General features: G+C 56.6%; 2 protein-coding genes across 6 annotated transcripts; both read right to left on the bottom strand.

Moving 5' to 3' along the window:
- Window positions 1-51: 51 nt before the first annotated feature.
- On the bottom strand, window positions 52-4378 carry PRSS8 (serine protease 8). Of its 2 annotated transcripts, none has more exons than XM_033841295.2 (6): window positions 4057-4378; window positions 3757-3774; window positions 1935-2097; window positions 1383-1654; window positions 1126-1292; window positions 52-994 (listed from the first exon to the last, which is right to left on the bottom strand). In XM_033841295.2, exons 1-6 carry the CDS (start codon window positions 4139-4141, stop codon window positions 671-673), a joined length of 1029 nt encoding a protein of 342 aa, XP_033697186.1. In that variant the 5' UTR covers window positions 4142-4378; the 3' UTR covers window positions 52-670. The 2 variants fall into 2 exon arrangements, with proteins under 2 accessions (XP_033697186.1, XP_033697187.1); XM_033841296.2 differs by having other exon boundaries at window positions 1168-1292.
- A 3442-nt stretch (window positions 4379-7820) lies between these two features.
- PRSS36 (serine protease 36) lies at window positions 7821-15453 on the bottom strand. Of its 4 annotated transcripts, none has more exons than XM_004330240.4 (15): window positions 15417-15453; window positions 15081-15116; window positions 14858-14893; window positions 14468-14630; window positions 13746-14026; window positions 13288-13454; window positions 11380-11629; window positions 11140-11269; window positions 10537-10793; window positions 10287-10450; window positions 9648-9885; window positions 9394-9535; window positions 8854-9119; window positions 8655-8776; window positions 7821-8390 (listed from the first exon to the last, which is right to left on the bottom strand). In XM_004330240.4, exons 1-15 carry the CDS (start codon window positions 15451-15453, stop codon window positions 8112-8114), a joined length of 2568 nt encoding a protein of 855 aa, XP_004330288.2. In that variant the 3' UTR covers window positions 7821-8111. The 4 variants fall into 4 exon arrangements, 3 of the variants coding, with proteins under 3 accessions (XP_004330288.2, XP_019777278.2, XP_004330290.2); XM_019921719.2 differs by having other exon boundaries at window positions 10302-10450; XM_004330242.4 differs by lacking the exon at window positions 8655-8776 and having other exon boundaries at window positions 9041-9119.
- Window positions 15454-17942: the final 2489 nt, after the last annotated feature.

The following is a 17942-nucleotide window of genomic DNA, read 5'->3' as shown; positions in this document are numbered from 1 at the left end:
GAGAGGCCCAGAGCGGATGGGCATCATTTCACGTCACACACACACGGCCAGTTGTGCTCAGAACATTTTACTCCATCTCGCTCCGTCTAACCCCGCACACCAGGTGCAAGTCGGGGCCCAGTTCCGGTGGGGGCTCAGTCCTCCGGAGTCCAGGAGTCGGGGCTCAGGGGGGCGTGGCAGCCAGTGAGGCAAGAGTGGGGCCTTTTCTGTCCTTGAAAGCATGCTGCCCAGAGGCAGCCCCAGCCCAGAAAACAGTGAGAGGGTGAAATGATGGGGCTCATCAGGCAGAGCAGGTGAGGTGCTACAGCCAGCCTTTCAGCAGCAGGCATCTGGGCGTCTTCTAGAAACAGGTGGGGAGCCGGGGCCCACTTTCATAGCCGAGGGTCCTTGGGGGCTCCACAGGAGCCCAACCGATAGGCTTGTGGACAGCAGATGGAAGTGACCAGAGTTTCTAGCCAGTAGACTCCTAGGCAGTAAACTCCTGTGGTGGAGGTTACAGTCCCAAAGAGCAACCCAGAAGAGTGGGCTCAAAGGTCAGGATGGTGCTTTGAACTCCCACAGGGTCCTGGGAGGAAGGAGTGGCTCAAAGTCAGGCATCCTGGGAGCAGGCGTGTGCCCTTGGGTGTGTTGTGGAGGTCCCGGAAGCAAGTCAGCTCCCAGGGTGAGTAGCTCAGTGGTCGTGCTGTGGGCGGAGGAGGCCCAGGGTCAGGCCTAGTGGCAGCAGAAGGAGGGGTCCCACCAAGCCTGGGGCTGGGGCAGGGTTGAAGGCCCCGTAGTTGCTGCAGAGGTTGCCATCAGGCTGGGACTCCTGGATTTGGGGCACCACCTGAGGCTGGAGCTCTGCCACTTTGTGGTGAATCCAGGAGGCATAGCTGGAGGTCAGAGTATACACACCAGGCCTGTTGGGGGCCCCACAGGCATCACCCCAGCTTACGATGCCTGCCACGTACCAGCGGCCCCCCACTGGGCAGGAGAGTGGGCCCCCAGAGTCACCCTGAGGAGAAAATCCATACAGCAGCTGTCAGGACCAGCCCCCAGGCCTCCAACCATCCGTGCCAGCCCCACTGAGCCCTCATCTCCCAAGACACGCCTGTCTCATCTTCTCCCCGGACCCCCCGCGTGTACCTGGCAGGCGTCCTTGCCCCCTTTCACATAGCCAGCACACACCATGTCCTGCTGGATAAAGTGGGGCTCCTCGGGCTTGGCGTTGATATTGTACAGGCAGTTACAGGTCTCGCGACTGATCAGTGGCACCTCAAGTTGCTGCAGCGTCTTGGGGGCCGGGAGGCTCACTGTGGGGGCAAAAGATGCTTACCCAGGGCCTCCTACCCTGCGTCGGCTCCCTCCGTGCCCCTAGACATCAGCGCCCACCTCACCCTCACCTGAGGGGGCCACGTGGCCCCATCCCGTGACAGTGCACTGGAGACCATTGGGGAAGGAGGCGTTGGCTGCGGGGAGGCAGATGGGCCGGATGTAGCGAGAGAAGGTGACAGAGGGTTTGAGCTGGAGGAGCGCAATGTCACCCATGGAGCCCTCCTGGAGGTAGCTGGGGTGGGAAATGACCTGCGCCACCATGCGGACCTCGGTGTCAGAGCTGTAGTAGTTCAGCTTGTGGGCCCCCAGCTTTACCTCGTAGTCCTCTGTGCGGTGCTCCCTGCAGGCAGAGGGGCGAAGGCTGGGACCCGAGAGACCGGGATCCCTGTTGCCTTGTGGCGTCCAACCTCAGTTCCTGACCTTTCAGAGTCCACCCTGCATCCTAGTTTTATCCTGTGACCTGTGACCTCTGGCCTTCACTCCTGACGGATCCTTACAGACTTTATTGATATCCCTAGATACAACCCAAGAATCTCCAACCTCTGACCCACACTGATCCTTGAACTTTGACCTCCAGCCCACTTTTGACTTCCCCGCCCTGCCCCCTACCCAGCTGGTACCTTGGGAAGCAGTGAGCAGCCGACAGCACCCACTGCTCAGACAGGAGAGAGCCACCACACGCGTGGGCGCCGTTGTAGCTGATGCTGACCTGCCAGGGCCACTGGCCGTGGGCTGAATCGCTACCACCTGTGATACGTGCTTGGTGGACCACGCCGCAGGAGGCTGCCCAGGGAGGAAAGGAAGGGAGGGGGTCAGGTCCTCAGGGTCCCCCAAACCACATCCTCGACCCTGCCACTCCCGACATAGCCCAGGAGGTCTGGTTTGGAGCTTGGGGAGTGAGTTCACAGAAATCAGCCACCCTGTGTCCCCATCCCATGGCTCACCAGTCACGGTCAGATCGCCTGCCCCCGCTACCCTCGACCCAGTGCCTAATTAAGGTCTCATCCAGCTTCTGTCCTCACCGGCCTTCCTGCCTTCCATCTGCTCCACTCCTTACAAATCTGGCCAGGTCATACCCCCGCTTAAATCCTTCCCTGGCCCGCACTGCCTTTACGAGAGACTCCAGACCTTCCGTGGCACAGCCATCCCTCTGCACACCCTGTCACAGCGGGCCACACACTTGTTCACCTCCAGACCTTGGCCTATTCAGGTCACTCTGCCTAGAATACCTTTCCTCATCCCTACTTCGCTCAGCAAACTGCTATCGCCTATGGAGATGGTTCAAATTCTCAGTCCCTCTGTAGCCTGCCCTGACCCTGCTGGCTGAGTGAGGCGACGCTTCGGAGCTCCCGAGGTCCGTGCTTCCCAGACGTGGCTGTTCCGCATTATGACGTGTCTGCTTCAACCAGCCAACCTGGGCGTTCCCTAGGGGCAGGGACGAGGGCAGATCCCTATGTCCCCAGCACCCAGCACAGGGCTGGGCACATGGATGGAGTTGTGGATGTGTGTTGAACAAACGAACGGAACAGCCGGGCTCCCAGGGTGTGAATGTCTAGTTTCCAGGACAGCCCCACCCCCGCAGAGGCCGCTGTTTGGAGCAGGACCCAAGTGCCCTTCACAAAGTCACCTGCTCAGAAGCAGGGAAAACCACCCAGTGAGGCTCCTCCCCCTCTCCTTGTAAAAAGGACAATAGAGACCAGCAGTTCAAGCAATGCCAGGCCCCAAAGGGGCTTTCACTTCCTTAATCTTCCAGACTCTTCATTGCAGCCCCAGGAGACAGACAGAATCAACTTAATTTTTTAAAAAAATTTTTTGTTTTTGGCCGCACTGTATGGCATGTGGGACCTTAGTTCCGTGACCAGGGATCGAACCCGTGCTCCCTGCATTGGAAGCACAGAGTCTGAACCACTGGACCACCAGGGAATTCCCAGAATCAACTTCATTTTATTTTATTTTTGCCGCACCGCACGGCCTGTGGGATCCTAGTTCCCCAACCCGGGGGCCCTCGGCAGTGAAAGTGCGGAGTCCCAACCAGTGGACCCCAAGGGAACTCCCTCAACTTCATTTCAGAGGTGAGGGAACTGGCATTCGAGACACAGCCAGTACATGGTGAAGCCGGGATTGCCAAGGAGACGGATCCTTGGTTTGTTTCCCTCAAAACAACCCACGTTTGGAGTCAGACCTGGGTTTAAATCCCAGCTCTGCCACTTACTGGCTGTGTGCCGTCGGGCAAGTTATTTCTCTGCCCCTCAGTTTCTTAATCCAAAGAACGAGGGCTGTAATCCTCGCCTCCCAGAGCTATTGGAGGACCCAAATAAGACAACAGGAGTGAAAGAGACGGCCTTGCAGAGAGGGTCAGGCACTCAAACGCCCCAGGGAAATCTGAACCCGTGGCACCTCCCCCTCCCCTTCCCCTCCCCCCACTTCCCCGGCGAGCCTCACCTTCAGCCCCAACGGCTCCTGGAGGGAAAGAGAAAGAGGGAGGGGTAAGCGGGGAAGTCTCAAGTGCCCAGACGCCCCCTTACCTCCTGCTTCTCCAGAGGGCTGCACCCCCCCCCCCAGGAAGCTAAAGCTGAGGGGAGAGGCCAAGAGCCAGGGAGGCTGAAGCTGGGGGTTCTTGAGCCCAGAATAAGGGATGTGCCCCAGAAAAGGGTTACACCCTCGGCGCCGGTGCACTACCGGCCGCCCCCTCCCCCCCCCCCCCCCCCCCGTGCTCCACACTCCCCACCCCCACACGCTCACCCATCTCATTCTGGAATAATCCAAGCAAAAGCAGAGTGGCCAGAGCCTCCAACCACCTAGGCCCCAGGCCTGCCCTCTGGGCCATGACCCAGGACCAGGGGCCCTGGGAAGACACCAGGCACCCAAAGGAAGGGACCTCAGGCTGGGGTTCAAAGGCAAGATCCAGGTGTCAGAACCAGAGGGAAGCGGAAGCAGGTGTCCAAGGCGGCTTCGAAGGCAGGCAGCGGGCACAGAGTAAACGCCAGGGTCTCCGCAGCCGGCAGTGAGGACGCGTCTCCAGCCCGGCCTGGGTACACAGTAGATCTTCCTTCCGAAGTGGCAGCTCCTGGGAAAGGGCACCTACCTGCCGGCCCCTCCCCTGGTCCCGCCCTCCCTGATCAGCTCAGCCAGCCTCTCTTGTTGCCAAAGTCCTGAGTCCTCTCAGACCGTGTGTGTGTGTGTGTGTGTGTGTGTGTGTGTGTGTGTGTGTGTGTGTGTGTGTGTATGTGTGTGGGGGGCGAGGGGGGTGGCGGGGTTGGGTTGAGTCCTGTGTGTGTGTGTGTGTGTGTGTGTGTGTGTGTATGGGGGGGGGGCGAGGGGGTGGCGGGGTTGGGTTGAGTCCTGAGTCCTCTCAGACCCCTAGGCTGTGTGTGGGGGGGGGGGGGGGCAAGGGGGGTGGGGGGGTTGGGCTGAGCAGCCCCAGGCAGGGCTGGAAACCCGGATGGCTGGATTCCTGACCCAGCGGCTCTCGGCTCTCGGTCCCAGGTCTTTCAGGTCTCCATGACCAGTTATGCCCCCAGGGCCCGGCCCGGCCTGTGTTACCAGCTGCTTCTCCCTCCGTTCCGCCTGAGGCCTAGCATCTGAGCCCCGGACAGCCAGGTCTGCCCCCGGGCTGGGGCCTTTTCAGGTCCTCTGTGGAGCCTGCAGCCTCATCTTCGAGTGGTGAGGTGTGGTGAGCGTGTCTGGTGGTGCTAATCATTCCACAAATACTTACTGAGCGCCTAATATGTTCCAGGCACAGGAGACACAGTGGACACTGTCCCTGCCTTCCCTGAGCTCATGGTGAAGTTGCGGTGACAGACTTGAATCATAAAATGACACAAACAATTACGGAATAATTTCAAGCTACGAACTGTGATGGAGAAAGAAGAATGCGGGCTCTGGGAGCCACTTACAGGAGCGTGACCTAGGCTGGAATCAAGAAGGGCTCCTCAAGGAGGTGCCTTTAGAACTGAGACCTAAAGGGATTATGAAAAGCTGTTAACAAGGCAAAGATGGGGAAGGGTGGTCCAGGTGAATCGTCCTCAGAAGGAGGGCGCAGGTGACCTAGGTTCAGGGAAAGGAGGCCCATGTGCCTGGGTTGGGGGACAGGAGCCTCCTCTGTGAGTGTATGAATCTGGGCAATTGGGAAAGTGTGTTGGCTTCAAGCTTTAGAAATACAGAGCCCCACTTGTCCACCTGCCTTCCATAAGACTAGGTGTCTGGACCTCTGAGCCAGGACTTCAGGGCCTAGGCTGGAGGGCAGGGAATTCCTGTAATGGGAAAGGGGACAAAACTGACTCGGGGGACTTCCCTGGTGGTGCGGTGTAGTTAAGAATCCACCTGCCAATGCAGGAGACGCAGGCTCGAGCCCTGGTCCGGGAAGATCCCATGTGCCGCGGAGCAACTAAGCCCGTGTGCCACAACTACTGAGCCCGCACTCTACAGCCCGTGAGCCACAACTACTGAAGCCCGCGCCTAGAGCCCGTGCTCTACAACAAGAGAAGCACCGCAATGAGTAGCCCGCACACCGCAACGAAGAGTAGTCCCCGCTCAATGCTATTAGAGAAAAGCCGCGTGCAGCAACGAAGACCCAACGCAGCCATAAATAAGTAAGTAAATAAATTTATTAAAAAAAAAAAAGACTGACTCGGGAAGGGGTCTAAGCTGGGGTGGAGGGGGAAGACCCTGGACACTGTGGGTGGGTTTGGGTAGAGGACAGGGTATATTAAATGTTTGTGGGGGATGACATACGAGTGACTGACTGGGCATGGGTGATCTTGGGTGGCCTCGGCCTGCAGTGGCTTGAAGCAGGATTTCCGTTCTCTGGCCAGAGACGGAAGTCAGGCCGTGGCAGTGAGAGCGCTGAATCCTAGCCACTAGACCACCAGAGGACGAGTGGCCAGTGCCAAGGCCCTGTCCCGTCAGCTGTGTAGAAATGAATTTCCACAAAGAGACGGAAAGTAGTGAAACAAGTAAAGTGTTTATTAGGAGGAAAAAGGGTACGTGTGGATAGACACACAGGTGGACTCAGAGAGAGAGTCGCGCGCTCGTGGGTAGTTTGAATCACTTATATGGGGCATTTCTTCCAGGTTTCCTTTGGCCAATCATCTTGCTTTCTCTGCCTCTGAGTCCGTACTTGGTTTACCTCAGGGTCCTCCCACGTGTGCATGAGCAACTCTTAGCCAAGAAGGATTCTAGCAAAGAGATCTATGGATAGGTTGGCATCACTTACTGTGGGGTGGCACCCCCTCCTTTTTGACCTCTGAGGAGCCTTTCTGCGCACGTAGAGTCGGGAAGGTCTCCTTGACCTCGAGAATGAGAAATACATGGTCTCTTATCTGGGTGGGGGCTTAGCTCCTCCTCCTCTTCATCTTGGAGTATCTGCCCAGAGGGGACAAACTCCAGCTACTCAGCCTGGGGACTATCTATCTCCTGCCTTATGGAGAGCAGGTAGGGGTGTATGTCCCTGTGGAGATATAGATGCAGAATATTCTCTCCCTGGCTGTCCAGTGGCTAGGACTGTGTGTTCCACTGCAGGGGGCAGGGGTTTGATCCCTGGTCAGGGAACTAAGATCCTGCATGCCATGCAGTGCGGCCAAAGAAAAAAAAACACAAAACGATTAGCCAGGGCCTTTAAGAACCTCTGCCCATCTTCTCAATCTCCCAAGAACTTCCAGCTTCCCTGTAAGGTCTCCCCTCCCCAACCTTCTGCCTACTCAACTCAGGGATGGTGACCCCAGCCCCAGAGGTGACCCCTCTGCCACCCTCAGCGGCTGGTTTCCATCCCAAGCACCCCTCCTGCCCCGGATGGGTCTCCCTTTTGCCCTTATTCTTTGCTAGAACCTCCTCTATGACTTGTTCCTGATCCCCAGTCCATGTGTTCCCCCCCACGTTGGGAGCACTTCATGGGCTTGTCAAGGCCCGAGCTGTGCCGGGACTTAGCAATTAGCAGGGAACGTGGTTGAATGAATGCAGGGAGGTGCACTGGTAAGTGGGGGTGGGCGGAGGTAGTGAGATGTACATACAGGGGACTCTTGATGGGGCCCAAACCCTGGGGGCACTGGGCAGGATGTCGTGGACCCTTGAACGGTACAAGTGTCATGTGTGTGTACTGGGGACACTGGAGGTGAACACTCTGGGGCACCATTCATCAGGGTATGTGTACGGGGGAGGCTCCGTGCAGGTACAGGATATGGCAGACAGACCCTGGATTCCCAGACTCCTGGACCCTTCCTCTGACCCTCACCCTCAGTCCTTCTTGCTCTGGGGGGAGGGGCAGCAGGGTCCAAGAGAGCTAGGGCTGAGGTGTCCAGCAGGTGTGTGCTGGGGATGCTGATTCCACTGGGGAGGTAACACACACCCAGCTGGCCACTCGACCTCCCCCGCCCTGGGGCAGGAATGAGGGACAGATGCCACATTATCAGGGATACATTTTCTGGGAGCCCAAGGCCTGACAGAGGCCCAGGAGGGAGAGGCCCGCTCCCTGGGGCTTCCCCCTCCCCCCCCACCCCCCCACCCCCACCCCCCGTCCCTCAGCCTGCCCCCAGCAATGCCACAAAGCCACGCATGTCTCTGTTTACACCTTTGTGGTCCACTGGCTCCCCCTGCCCTCAAGCATGCCAGGGCCCAAAATAGCTGGGCACTGAGGCCCAATTGTCTGAAGCCGCTGCAGTCTAGGTGGGTGGGGCACTCAGGAGGTTCTGGGTAAGGGAACAGAGCCGGTTGGGCCACATTCCAGCCCCACCAGGTAGGAAGTAGAGGGCTGGAGGGGGTGGGGGAGGTGAAGGGGAGGTGGCCCAGGGACCCAGGCCCCCTCAGCCCTGGATCAGGAGGGTCAGTAGCAGCAGGAAGAGAGCAGCTCGAGGGGAACCTGAGGCCCTGGCCATGTCAGGGGGACAGAGGTCGCCGCCTTCTGGGAGCCAGTGGGGGAAGCCACTGGGGGGCAGGAAATGCGCCTCCCCCACTGTCTGGGAGATCCAGGTCTCTTCGGGTCCGATGGCGGCAAATAGGTCCCTGCTGCCTCGAATAGCCATGCCCACGAGGACCCAAGAGCCTTCCTCAGTCTGGCACAGGAGCGGAGGTGCTGAGGTCACCTGCAGCATCAGAGCCAAGACCAAAAGGGTCTCTTACCCTTTCCTCCTGGTCCCCTGCACCTTCTAGGGCCCAGCCACAAAGCACAGCTTGCCTCCATCCTCAGGCATCTTGGCCCCTGGTCTCTCTCAAGGTTCAGCCAGGAAGCACTGCTTCTTCCTATCTGAGACCCAGCACCCAAGAATTCCAACCCTGCCCTCTCCCTGGTGTCCAGCTGCCCAGCACTGCCTCTCCCCTGCCTGGACCAGGATACCCAGGCTCCGTACCTCACACCTGTCCTCCTGCCCCTCTGCATACAGGACACAGAGAGTTCCAGGGGGCAGAATGCCCTGATAGAGGCAGTGACAGAGTCGTGGTGTCAAGATGGAGACAGCAGCAGCCACAGGGACTAGAGAGAGGAAGGAAGGTTGTCCCAGGGATTCTGGTATCCAGCCACTTCTCACCCCCAGGACCCAGGGCTCTCACCTCGGTCCTGGGGGTCCTTCCAGCCCAGCACCCAGCAGCTGGCCCCCAGGGGAGTACCCCCTGGGTGAAGGCAGATGGGCAAGGCTGATGGGGAGGGCTCCACCCGGGAGCTCAGCTCCAGGAGGGCCAGGGGGGGCCGAAGTCCCAGGTGCCGGGGCAGGCGGATGCTGATGACCAGCCGGGATACCTGGTGACTCTGTGGGAGGGGGCTGGCCCCAGCCCGGCCCAGGTACACTTCAATATAAGGCACTGTTGTAGAGCCCAGCCTGTTGGAACAAGGTCCAGTGTCATTTTCTGTTCCCCTCATTGCTGATAAAGTCCTTCCCAGTCCAGGGGAAAGGGTGGAATGAATCTCCAGGGTCATTCCACTAACTCCTTCATTCATTATTCCTCCTTCCAAATCTCTCTTTGTCTCAAAACACGTCGCAGCAATTACCCTGTGCTATAAAAGCCCTAAAGGGAGAACAAACCTCTACTGAAAGAGTCCTTTGGCCCATCTTCCAATTTTTCCCTCTTGCCAGGGAGATGGGTGAGACCCACCTGAGGATACAGTGAGTGGCTGCCAGGACCCAGCCTGGGGCCACGAGGATCCCAGTGCAGACTCGCTCTCCAGCTACATGCACCTCTGCCAGCCAGGGCCACAGGCCCCCCGTCAGAGCCGGCTCTGGCCGCAGTCCACAGGCTAGAGAGAGGAGGCGACTCCCTCAGTGGGGGCCCAACAGCTGACCCGCAAAGCCCCTACCATGGATCTAAGCACTCCCAGGAGCCCCTAAGCCCCAAAGGCACCTCCTCACCGCCATGCTCTGTGTGAGGGGGACAAGTTTGTGTCTCAGTCTCCTCCCCCTCAGGGCCCCAGTCCCAGGACAACTGGTCCTCCAGGTAGGCTCCCCGAGTCACATGGCTGATCCATGGGCCGTGGGTCTGCAGCGGATAGAAGGCTCTGGGACGCAGGCAGTCACTGGGTAAGTCTCTGATTCCAGCCAGGAACCAGGTCCCTTCTTCCCGGCATAGAAGGCTCCAATGAGAGTAGTTCTGCAGCGAGAGAGTGTGTGTGTTACCAGCCTCTAGGTGTGTGCCAGTTGATGAGAGGATGCCAAAGTCCTGGGGCTTTCCTAGACTCCACACTCTCGCGCACTCGGATAAACAAATCCCACCTCCTCCAAGCCAGGCTCCAACACAGATCTGTGTAATAAGTCGGCCCTCACTTTAGGATTCTCTTTAAACCTAGAGGTAGCGAAAAGGCCCGGCGGGTCTCGGGGCCCCTCCCCAAAGTCCTTCTGGGCCAAGCTTCGCCCCTAGCGCGTTCTGGCCCCGCCTTAACCCCGCCTCCGTCCCCAGATCACGGAGCCCAGTTCCTGTCTCTCTCAGGCCCCGCCCCCAGTCTGCCCCTCCCTCCTACTTAGACCCATGGGCCCCTCCCCGCCGCCGCTCACCCAGCAGCGGCCCGCCACCTCCTCCTCCTGGTAGGCGGGGCAGAGAGCTAGAGGCGGCTCTCCCGGTGGCGGCACTGACTGCCCCTGGCGGCCATACAGGCAATGACACCACCAGGCGCCCAACAGCTCCGCCTCAAGCAGCGAACCGGCTCCGGGCACTGGTTCTGGAAGAGAAAGGGAGGAGGCCTGCGCTGCGGTGGTGTCCGGCCCCGGCTCCGCCCCGCCCGGCCCGAGCCGGGTCCCTGCTCACCCGTGTGGCCCCAGCGAGCCAGGCGGCAGCGGCTCCCGGGCAGGAAATAGTGTTCTGGGTGGGGTAGGCACACTGGCCGCGGGGCCACGCTCAGGTTCACGGGCGCGCGCAGCTGCAGCAGCGCCAGGTTCGAGGCGTCGTCCCACGAGGCGTTCTCGTGCGGCACGAGGCGTGCCACCCGCTCCGCGCGCGGGCGCGAGGGCAGCATCACGCGCCAGTGGTCCAGGTCGCGGGGTGGGAGGTCTGAGCTGATGCGGCTGCGGGATGGGGAGACTGGGGACGTGGGCTGGATCCCACATGCTCACGTCTAAACCTCCACCCGTGGCTTAGACTCTGTATCTCCAGGCAGGATTCTGCATCCCGGACCTGAGACCTGTGCACTCAGACACCCCCCCACCCCAATCCTGGGTCGAATTCGTATTACCCCTCTATTCGCCCCAGAGAGACTAGGACCCGGATTTTTGAGCTGGATCATACACCTCCCAATGGCACCCCACTCCCCTACCCCTATCCTACCCAGGGGAAGGGCTGGGCCAGTTAGATAGTGTCTCAGACTGATGGGGGAAGGGGCAAGAATCTGCCTGAGACTGGGTTTTCACTCACCCTGGAAAGCAGCTGGCAGGTGCCAAGACCCAGCTTTCAGACACCAGTGCCCCATAGCAGGGTCTGGATCCTGGGACCATCACCTGGGCTTCCCAGGGCCAGGCCCCTGGCCTTGGGGCCTTCCCGCACTCTGAGGGGTGAGAGGCCTGAGTGAGGGGGCTTCCTGAACCCCAGGCAATTTCCACCTGAACTCAAATCTCCCAGATCCAGCTGACATCCAGGTGTCCTGCACCCCCTCACCTGGCAGGGCGATGGTACAGTTCTCATCCGTGGGCTCGGGGAGACCTGACTGGAGCTCCGGGGACTGGGTGGGAAAGGCAGGGCCAGGCTCTGAGCCCAACACCTGTTCCCTTATCCATGCCTCATAGGGAGCCACAGCAGTGAAGACTCCGGGGCGGTTCCTCCGTCCACAGCCAAAGCCAAAGCTGGTGATTCCCGCCTGGAACCATCGGCCACCTTCCTTGCAGACCAGGGGCCCCCCAGAGTCTCCCTGATGATAGATGACTTAGTGTCACGGGATCAGCCCAGAGACCCACCCGCTTATACCGGACCACCTCGCAAAGGTTCTACACCTCTTCTGGTTGGCCCTACATACAGCCACCTTCTCCTAGAAACATTTGTTGGCTGTGCCTTGTCCTCTGTAACCCCTACAACTCTAAACAGAAGAAAGCCTTGTAAAGTAGAAAGGCTGATGAGCAGTCAAAGCCAGGAGCACCAAGCTAACGCATTAAAGGCCATGCCAGAGAGGCCTGCAGGTCTCACTCAGAGCCAATGATTCTTGTTCAATAAATAGTTCAAACAAACGCTGTCTTTGATTTCTAAGTTGTTAGAATTCCTTGTTAAATTGTTAAAGTAAATCAGAGATGCCAGCATTCAGGAGGAAAAGGCTGTTGGAAATAGGCTATTAGAAAAGCAGCAAGAAGGGACAGTTTGAAGGCAAGTAAGGAGGAAGAACTACAAGGAACAGACAGTAAAACAAGGGTTCTGGGGCCATTTAATGCCGGGGCATTGTCCCTAAGATATCACTATATTCCAGGTTAGGCACCTCTGTGACCCCAGGAGGGTTACAAAGAAGGTGCAGAATCATCTAGAATTGTGCTGTCCAATATGGTAGACACTAGCCCCATGTGGCTATTTGAATTAATTAAAATTAAATAAAATTAAAATTCAATTCCTTGATCACACTAGCCACCTTTCAAATGTGCAGTAGCCAGTGTGGCTAGTGACTATCATATCAGACAGTGCAGATAGCAAAGATTTCCATCATCATAGGAAGTTTTATTTGACAGCACTGTTCTAGAGGAAGTTGAATTGTTGGCAGTCCTGTTCAAGAAGGCAGGGATTATGTCCCTAGGTCCTGGAACTTTATAACTGGGAAGGACCCTGAAAACCATCTAGCCTGAATCCCCATCACCACCATGCATGCTTGAGTGCCCTCAAAGCTCTGTGCCATTGCAGGAACATTTCTGGGGAAAATGGTGAAAATATATCATGTTTTGGCCTTCAGCAGGTTATCTGGAAAATTCCCTTCTGTGAAGGATTAATTCATTTTAAAAAATAACTATTTGTTGAGTATCTACTAAGTAATAGGTGCTGTGCTATAGGCTAGGATATGGGATAATAATATAATGATAATAATAATAGTAATAATAATAGCTAATACTTATTTAGCTCTTACTAAGGACCAGGCACTGTTCTAAATGTTTTTTACATGTACAAATTTATTTAGTTATCATAATGATTAATAAATCATATGATGATTTATTTAATCATCATAACCTCCAGAAAGTAACACTATCATCCCCATCTTCCAGATGAGAAAATCTGCACAGAGAGAAGTCAAATAACTTGGCCAAGGCTATACAGCTAATAAGTGGTGGCACTGAGCTTCTAACCAGGATAACACTCCAGAGTCTGGCATGTGACCACTGCGCTACACTGCCATCGATAACAGTGCCCATTTGTTGAGCCCCAAGTTCTGTCCATTTGTAATCTTCACATCAATCCCATCCACTGGCAATCTTGCCCTCTTTTTGCAGATGAGGTTCAGAAATATGAGCGAGATGGGATTTGTCTATTAATCATACTGCTTCCTATTGGTGAGGGCTCTGCCTGGCCCTTCAGGCAGGTGCAGGGGCCTCCCCTCACCTGGCAGGTGTCCTTGCGGCCCTCTGGGTAGCCAGCACACAGCATCCCTGGCAATAGCTGGAAAGTGAGATTGAAGGGACCAGGCCGGCTGTAGAGACACTGACAGGCAGCTTCTCCCAGCACCCTTAGCTCCACTTCTTGTAGCACCCAGGGGAGAGGCAGGGGGTCTGTCGGCAGAACCAGAGAAGAAATGCTGTGAGTCAGGAATGCAGCCCCCTGTTCCCCAGGGCTCAGCTTGGTCCCCTCCAGCTGCCTCCTGGACATCTTTGTCTCTGCGCCCACCACATCCCAAACCAATGTCCCCTCCCACTCCTCTCCGTTCTTCTTCCTACAGCCTCATCTCAGGAACGGCCCCATCAAGTGTCCAGTGCGGGCTGCCCTGCGGCCCCACCTGGTAGCCTCCACCTCGCCAATAACCCACCTCCTGAGACGCCCCCCCCCGCCCCCGCCCCACTCACCGGCCTCCTGGACGTCCCCCCAGCCCGTGGCCCAGCAGGCGGTGCCGTGAGCGAAGCGGTGCGAGGCGCGGGGCAGGCAGACGGGCCGCACGGTGGGGCCCAGCCTGGCGGGAGAGGCCAGGCGCAGCAGGGCCACGTCGGCACCACTTTCCACGCCGCTGTAGTTGTCCGGTACCAGGATGGCGGCCACCGAGCGGACGTGCGCGCCGTCCAGGGGTCCGTCATAGGAGTGCACGCCCAGCACTACCGACCACTCGGCCGCGGGCTCCAAGGTCCCATTCCTAAGCCAAGGCCAAGGCCGGGGTGGGGTTAGGTGGACCGCATGGAGGGGGCAGGCCTCGTGGGGCTGGGGGCTTGGAACCAGGGAGAAGGGGGGGTCAGCGGGAAGCCAGGAGGGGCGGAATCCGATCCAGATTCGGGGCTGGGGCGATCGAGGTTGAGACAGACTCCTGAAAGGGGGAGGAGCGGTTGCGATTTGGAGGTGCTTGATGGGGGGCTTTGGAAAGGTGGAATTCAGACCCGGATATTTGGTGGAGTGGTGGGCGGAGTCTGCTGGCGGCCTCACCACACTCCGAACCTGGATACCCCGCAGAGCACTTAGCTTCAGGAGGGAGGGGAGGCGGGGGTAGCTGGGCTTCAATTTAGCCTTGAGTCCGCGGGACCCAGCTGCGGGGCGGGCTTGGCTTTTGAAAGAAAGGGGCTGGACGTGGGCGAATACTCACGTCACGAAACAGTGAGCGGCCGAGAGGACCCAGGAGGGGGCGATGAGGGAGCCCCCGCAGATGTGGCCCCCGCCCTGATGCAGGCTCACCTGCCACGGCCAGGTGCCCGGCTGCGAGTCTGAGCCCCCCATGATTCGGGCAGAGGGCTCAGGGCGACCGCAGTCTGCAATGGGATACCGTGGAGGTCATCACCTGCCCCTGTCCCCAAAGCCGGAGGCCCAGGTAACTCAGGGCAAAGCCCCACCCCCCAATCCACTTCAGTTTGCCCCCGAACAGGGAACAAAGAGAACCTGGGCACTTCTAAGTTTCTGATCATTTCCACCTCCCTCATTGCTTAGCCAGCTTTAACCTCCTTTAAGATCTGAGGACCAGCCCCCCACCCTTCCTTACCCAGATCTTCAGGTTCTTCTTTGGTAGGACTGAGAGCTGGGAGTCACAGGGTAAAAAGAGGAAGATATTGGTGACATCCAGCCCTTGACAGCGCCCAGCTGCCATCTTCCTACTTTCCTCTTCCCCAATTCCCTGCCCTCTCAGCCGCCCTGCCAGCACCCATGCTACCTCTCCCATCTTTTCTGCCTCTGTGGGTGATATTCACCTAGTCCAGCTGCCTTACCTGAGTCCTGGAAGGCTCCTGGGATGGGGCTTATGGCTGGAAAGATGGAGGCAGGAAGAGGCTGGAGACCTATTCTCACAACACGCCCTCCCTGACCCCCTCCCCGCAAACTTTACAGGTACTCCATCCCCCCATGGCACCCAGGCCTCCTTTCCTCCTCCTCTCATATGCTATTCCTTCCCCTCCCGACACCTCACTCCCACCTTCGCTGATGTCCTCCTCCCCTGCCTCCTCTGACACCCCACTCCCGAGGCAGACCCCTGGAGTCCTGCTTTCCAGCTCCCCAGATGTTAGAAGCCAGGCCCCTTACAACCATGCCCTGTCCCCTGAGGTTACCAAGGACGGCAAGTGGGAGAAGCAGGTGCTGGGACATGGTACATTTGAGTCAGCTGGAGGCACAGAGATGGGTGAAGATCTGCTCCCTGCCACAGCTCTGTCTGCCTAGGCAGCCCGTGACTCCTGATGGTCCCAGGGACAGCCCCACCCTCCCTGGCTGGAGCCCATCTCTGGGAATCTGAGTGGATCTGGGGCTAGAAGGAGGAAGTAGGGAGCCTAAGTCCCCACCCAGAGCCCTGTGCGCGTCTCAGGTCTCTAGGGGCCCGGTGTGGGTGTTGGGGGCAGGTGTCCTCGCTCCAGGACACTTACTGGGTGGGAGAACCCGCAAAGGCGGAAGGAGAGGACAGCCAGGGGCTGGGAGGCCAAAGTTCTGGGTCCTTGGTGAGGCAGGGCTGCAGGTCAGCAGTGGCCCTTGGGACAGAGAAAGTGGCCCCTCAGTGGCGTGACTCACCTGAGACTTCATCTCTCTTTGGGGTGTGGCTACCCCAATGGCTTGGCCTTTTCTTCTCACACAGCTCTGGTTACTGGAGTCGCTGGCGAGGTCTGGGACGGGAGCCCTAGGGAATTCGATCCCATCCCAACAAAAGGATCACAGATTCCGGCAGGTTGGGCAGGACATAGGATTCTGGGAGGGGGCTGGGCAGGCTGGTAAGGCCGAGAAAGACTCCACCCTTCTTTGTGTTAGCGTAAGTACTCTCAGGTGTTTTGCCACTTACTCTGTGTGACCTTAGGAAAGTCACTCAACCCATCAGTATATTCAGTAGGAGTCTACTTAAGAAATATGGTGCCTCGAAGAGGAATTGAGGAGAGTTTAATGAAGGAACTATTGACAGAGGTGTAGGCAGGGAACAGGGAAACTGACAGGGATGGTGAAGCGTCCGGGGGCTAGCAGTAACAGAGAGCCCTGCCTGAAGAGGCAAAGAGAGGGAGCAGATACTGGAACGGGAAAGAGAGAGCTGGGCTGTAGGAGAGGGCCAGCCAACAGGAGTGCCTTCAATGGAGGAAGGCAACCTTTATCAACCTGTGGCTCAGCAGGGAGGGAGCTGGGAAAGAAAAGTCCCTATCTCACTCTTCTCCTACTCTCTGATCGCCTGCCAGCTCCTCCCATCATCTGAAACCTACCAGAAGTCAGAGTGCAAGGGAGCCCATGATGTGGTCCATAAAGGTCACCCTCTGGGGGAACAGATCAGGATGGAGAAGTGTGGGGAATAGAAATGGAGGGTCAAACAAAAAGTATCCACACAAATATATCTATTTTCTTATCAATAACATAAGCTAATAATAACAATACTCTATTAGTCCAGTTTCCCTAGAAAACAGAGGCCTAGGCAAAACCTACATGCTGTTTCCTTTTTGGGAAGTACAATCGCAGGGCAGCAAGAGTAAAGGAAAATGAGAAGTGATCAGGGAGAGAGGAAATGCAAATACAGAGACCCAACTATTGATTGATAATCTTGTTAACTTTAGCTAGTCCGTGGCAGGAAATGAAGGTCAACGTGGTGGTGTGAATGTTACTAAAGGGAAACCTCACTGAAATGGAGTTGGGAGGCCAGAAGGGGGAGCTCTCACGCACATACTACTTGATGTCAATAGAGTTCCCAACTGGAAGAGACATCGCTTTGCATCTCCAGCAGGAAGTGACACTACTTTTCTACCCCCAGCAGGAGGAAGAAAGATTTTTTCCCTGCCTGGCAGCAGCTCAGCCAATGAGAGACTGTCTCAGACAGTGAAAAGCCACTATACTTTGAACTCCCAGTTTCTTCGAAAGGACTTTTTGTTTATAACAGCCCCTCTCAACTTCCCCCTCTCTATAAGAGTTAACTCTCCTTTGCGTTACCTGGCTTGCATGTGGTTTGCCATAGTTGCATGTCCCGAATGGCAAATCTTTGTTGCTCCCGAATAAACCCATTTTCCTGGTAAAATAACTGGTTGTTGTATTGTTTTAGGATAACAACTTCAGACTTGTTAACACAATCCTTGGGTTTCTAAGTCTCCCCCGGCACTTATTTGTAGGCATTTGTCCCTCCAAAGATAAAGAACCAGTCATTTATTCAACAAACACTCAGAAAAATGAGGTATGGGCAAAAAGAAGGTAGGAAGGAGAGGGTGTAGAGAGTGGCTAATGCAAAGCATGCACGCCACGAAGACCCTCACCTACAAACTGCTTCCTCCAATTCAGCACTTAAGTGTTTTGGTCTCAGGACCTCCTTAGAAATTTTAAAAATTATTGAGGAATCTGAAGAGGTTTCGCTTATGTGCCTTATATCTATCAATATTGACTGCATTTGAAATTAAAACTGAAAAATACTTGAAATACATATTAATTCATTAAAAAGAAATTCATTATGTTAATGTAAATAACATATTTTTATGAAAAACAGCTACATTTCCAAAACCAAAGAAAAGGTGAGAAGAGTGGCATTGTTTTACACTTTTGCAAACCTTTTTTAGTGTCTCGATTGATAGAATACAGCTGGATTCTCATATCTGCTTTTGCATCCAGTCTATTGGGACATCATGTGTCAA

The sequence above is a fragment of the Tursiops truncatus genome, chromosome 15 (assembly GCF_011762595.2).
Source record: "Tursiops truncatus isolate mTurTru1 chromosome 15, mTurTru1.mat.Y, whole genome shotgun sequence".
NCBI classification, from domain to species: domain Eukaryota; kingdom Metazoa; phylum Chordata; class Mammalia; order Artiodactyla; family Delphinidae; genus Tursiops; species Tursiops truncatus.
The sequence above is the reverse complement of the archived record's forward strand: the minus strand, read 5'-3'. Positions and strand labels throughout refer to the sequence as shown.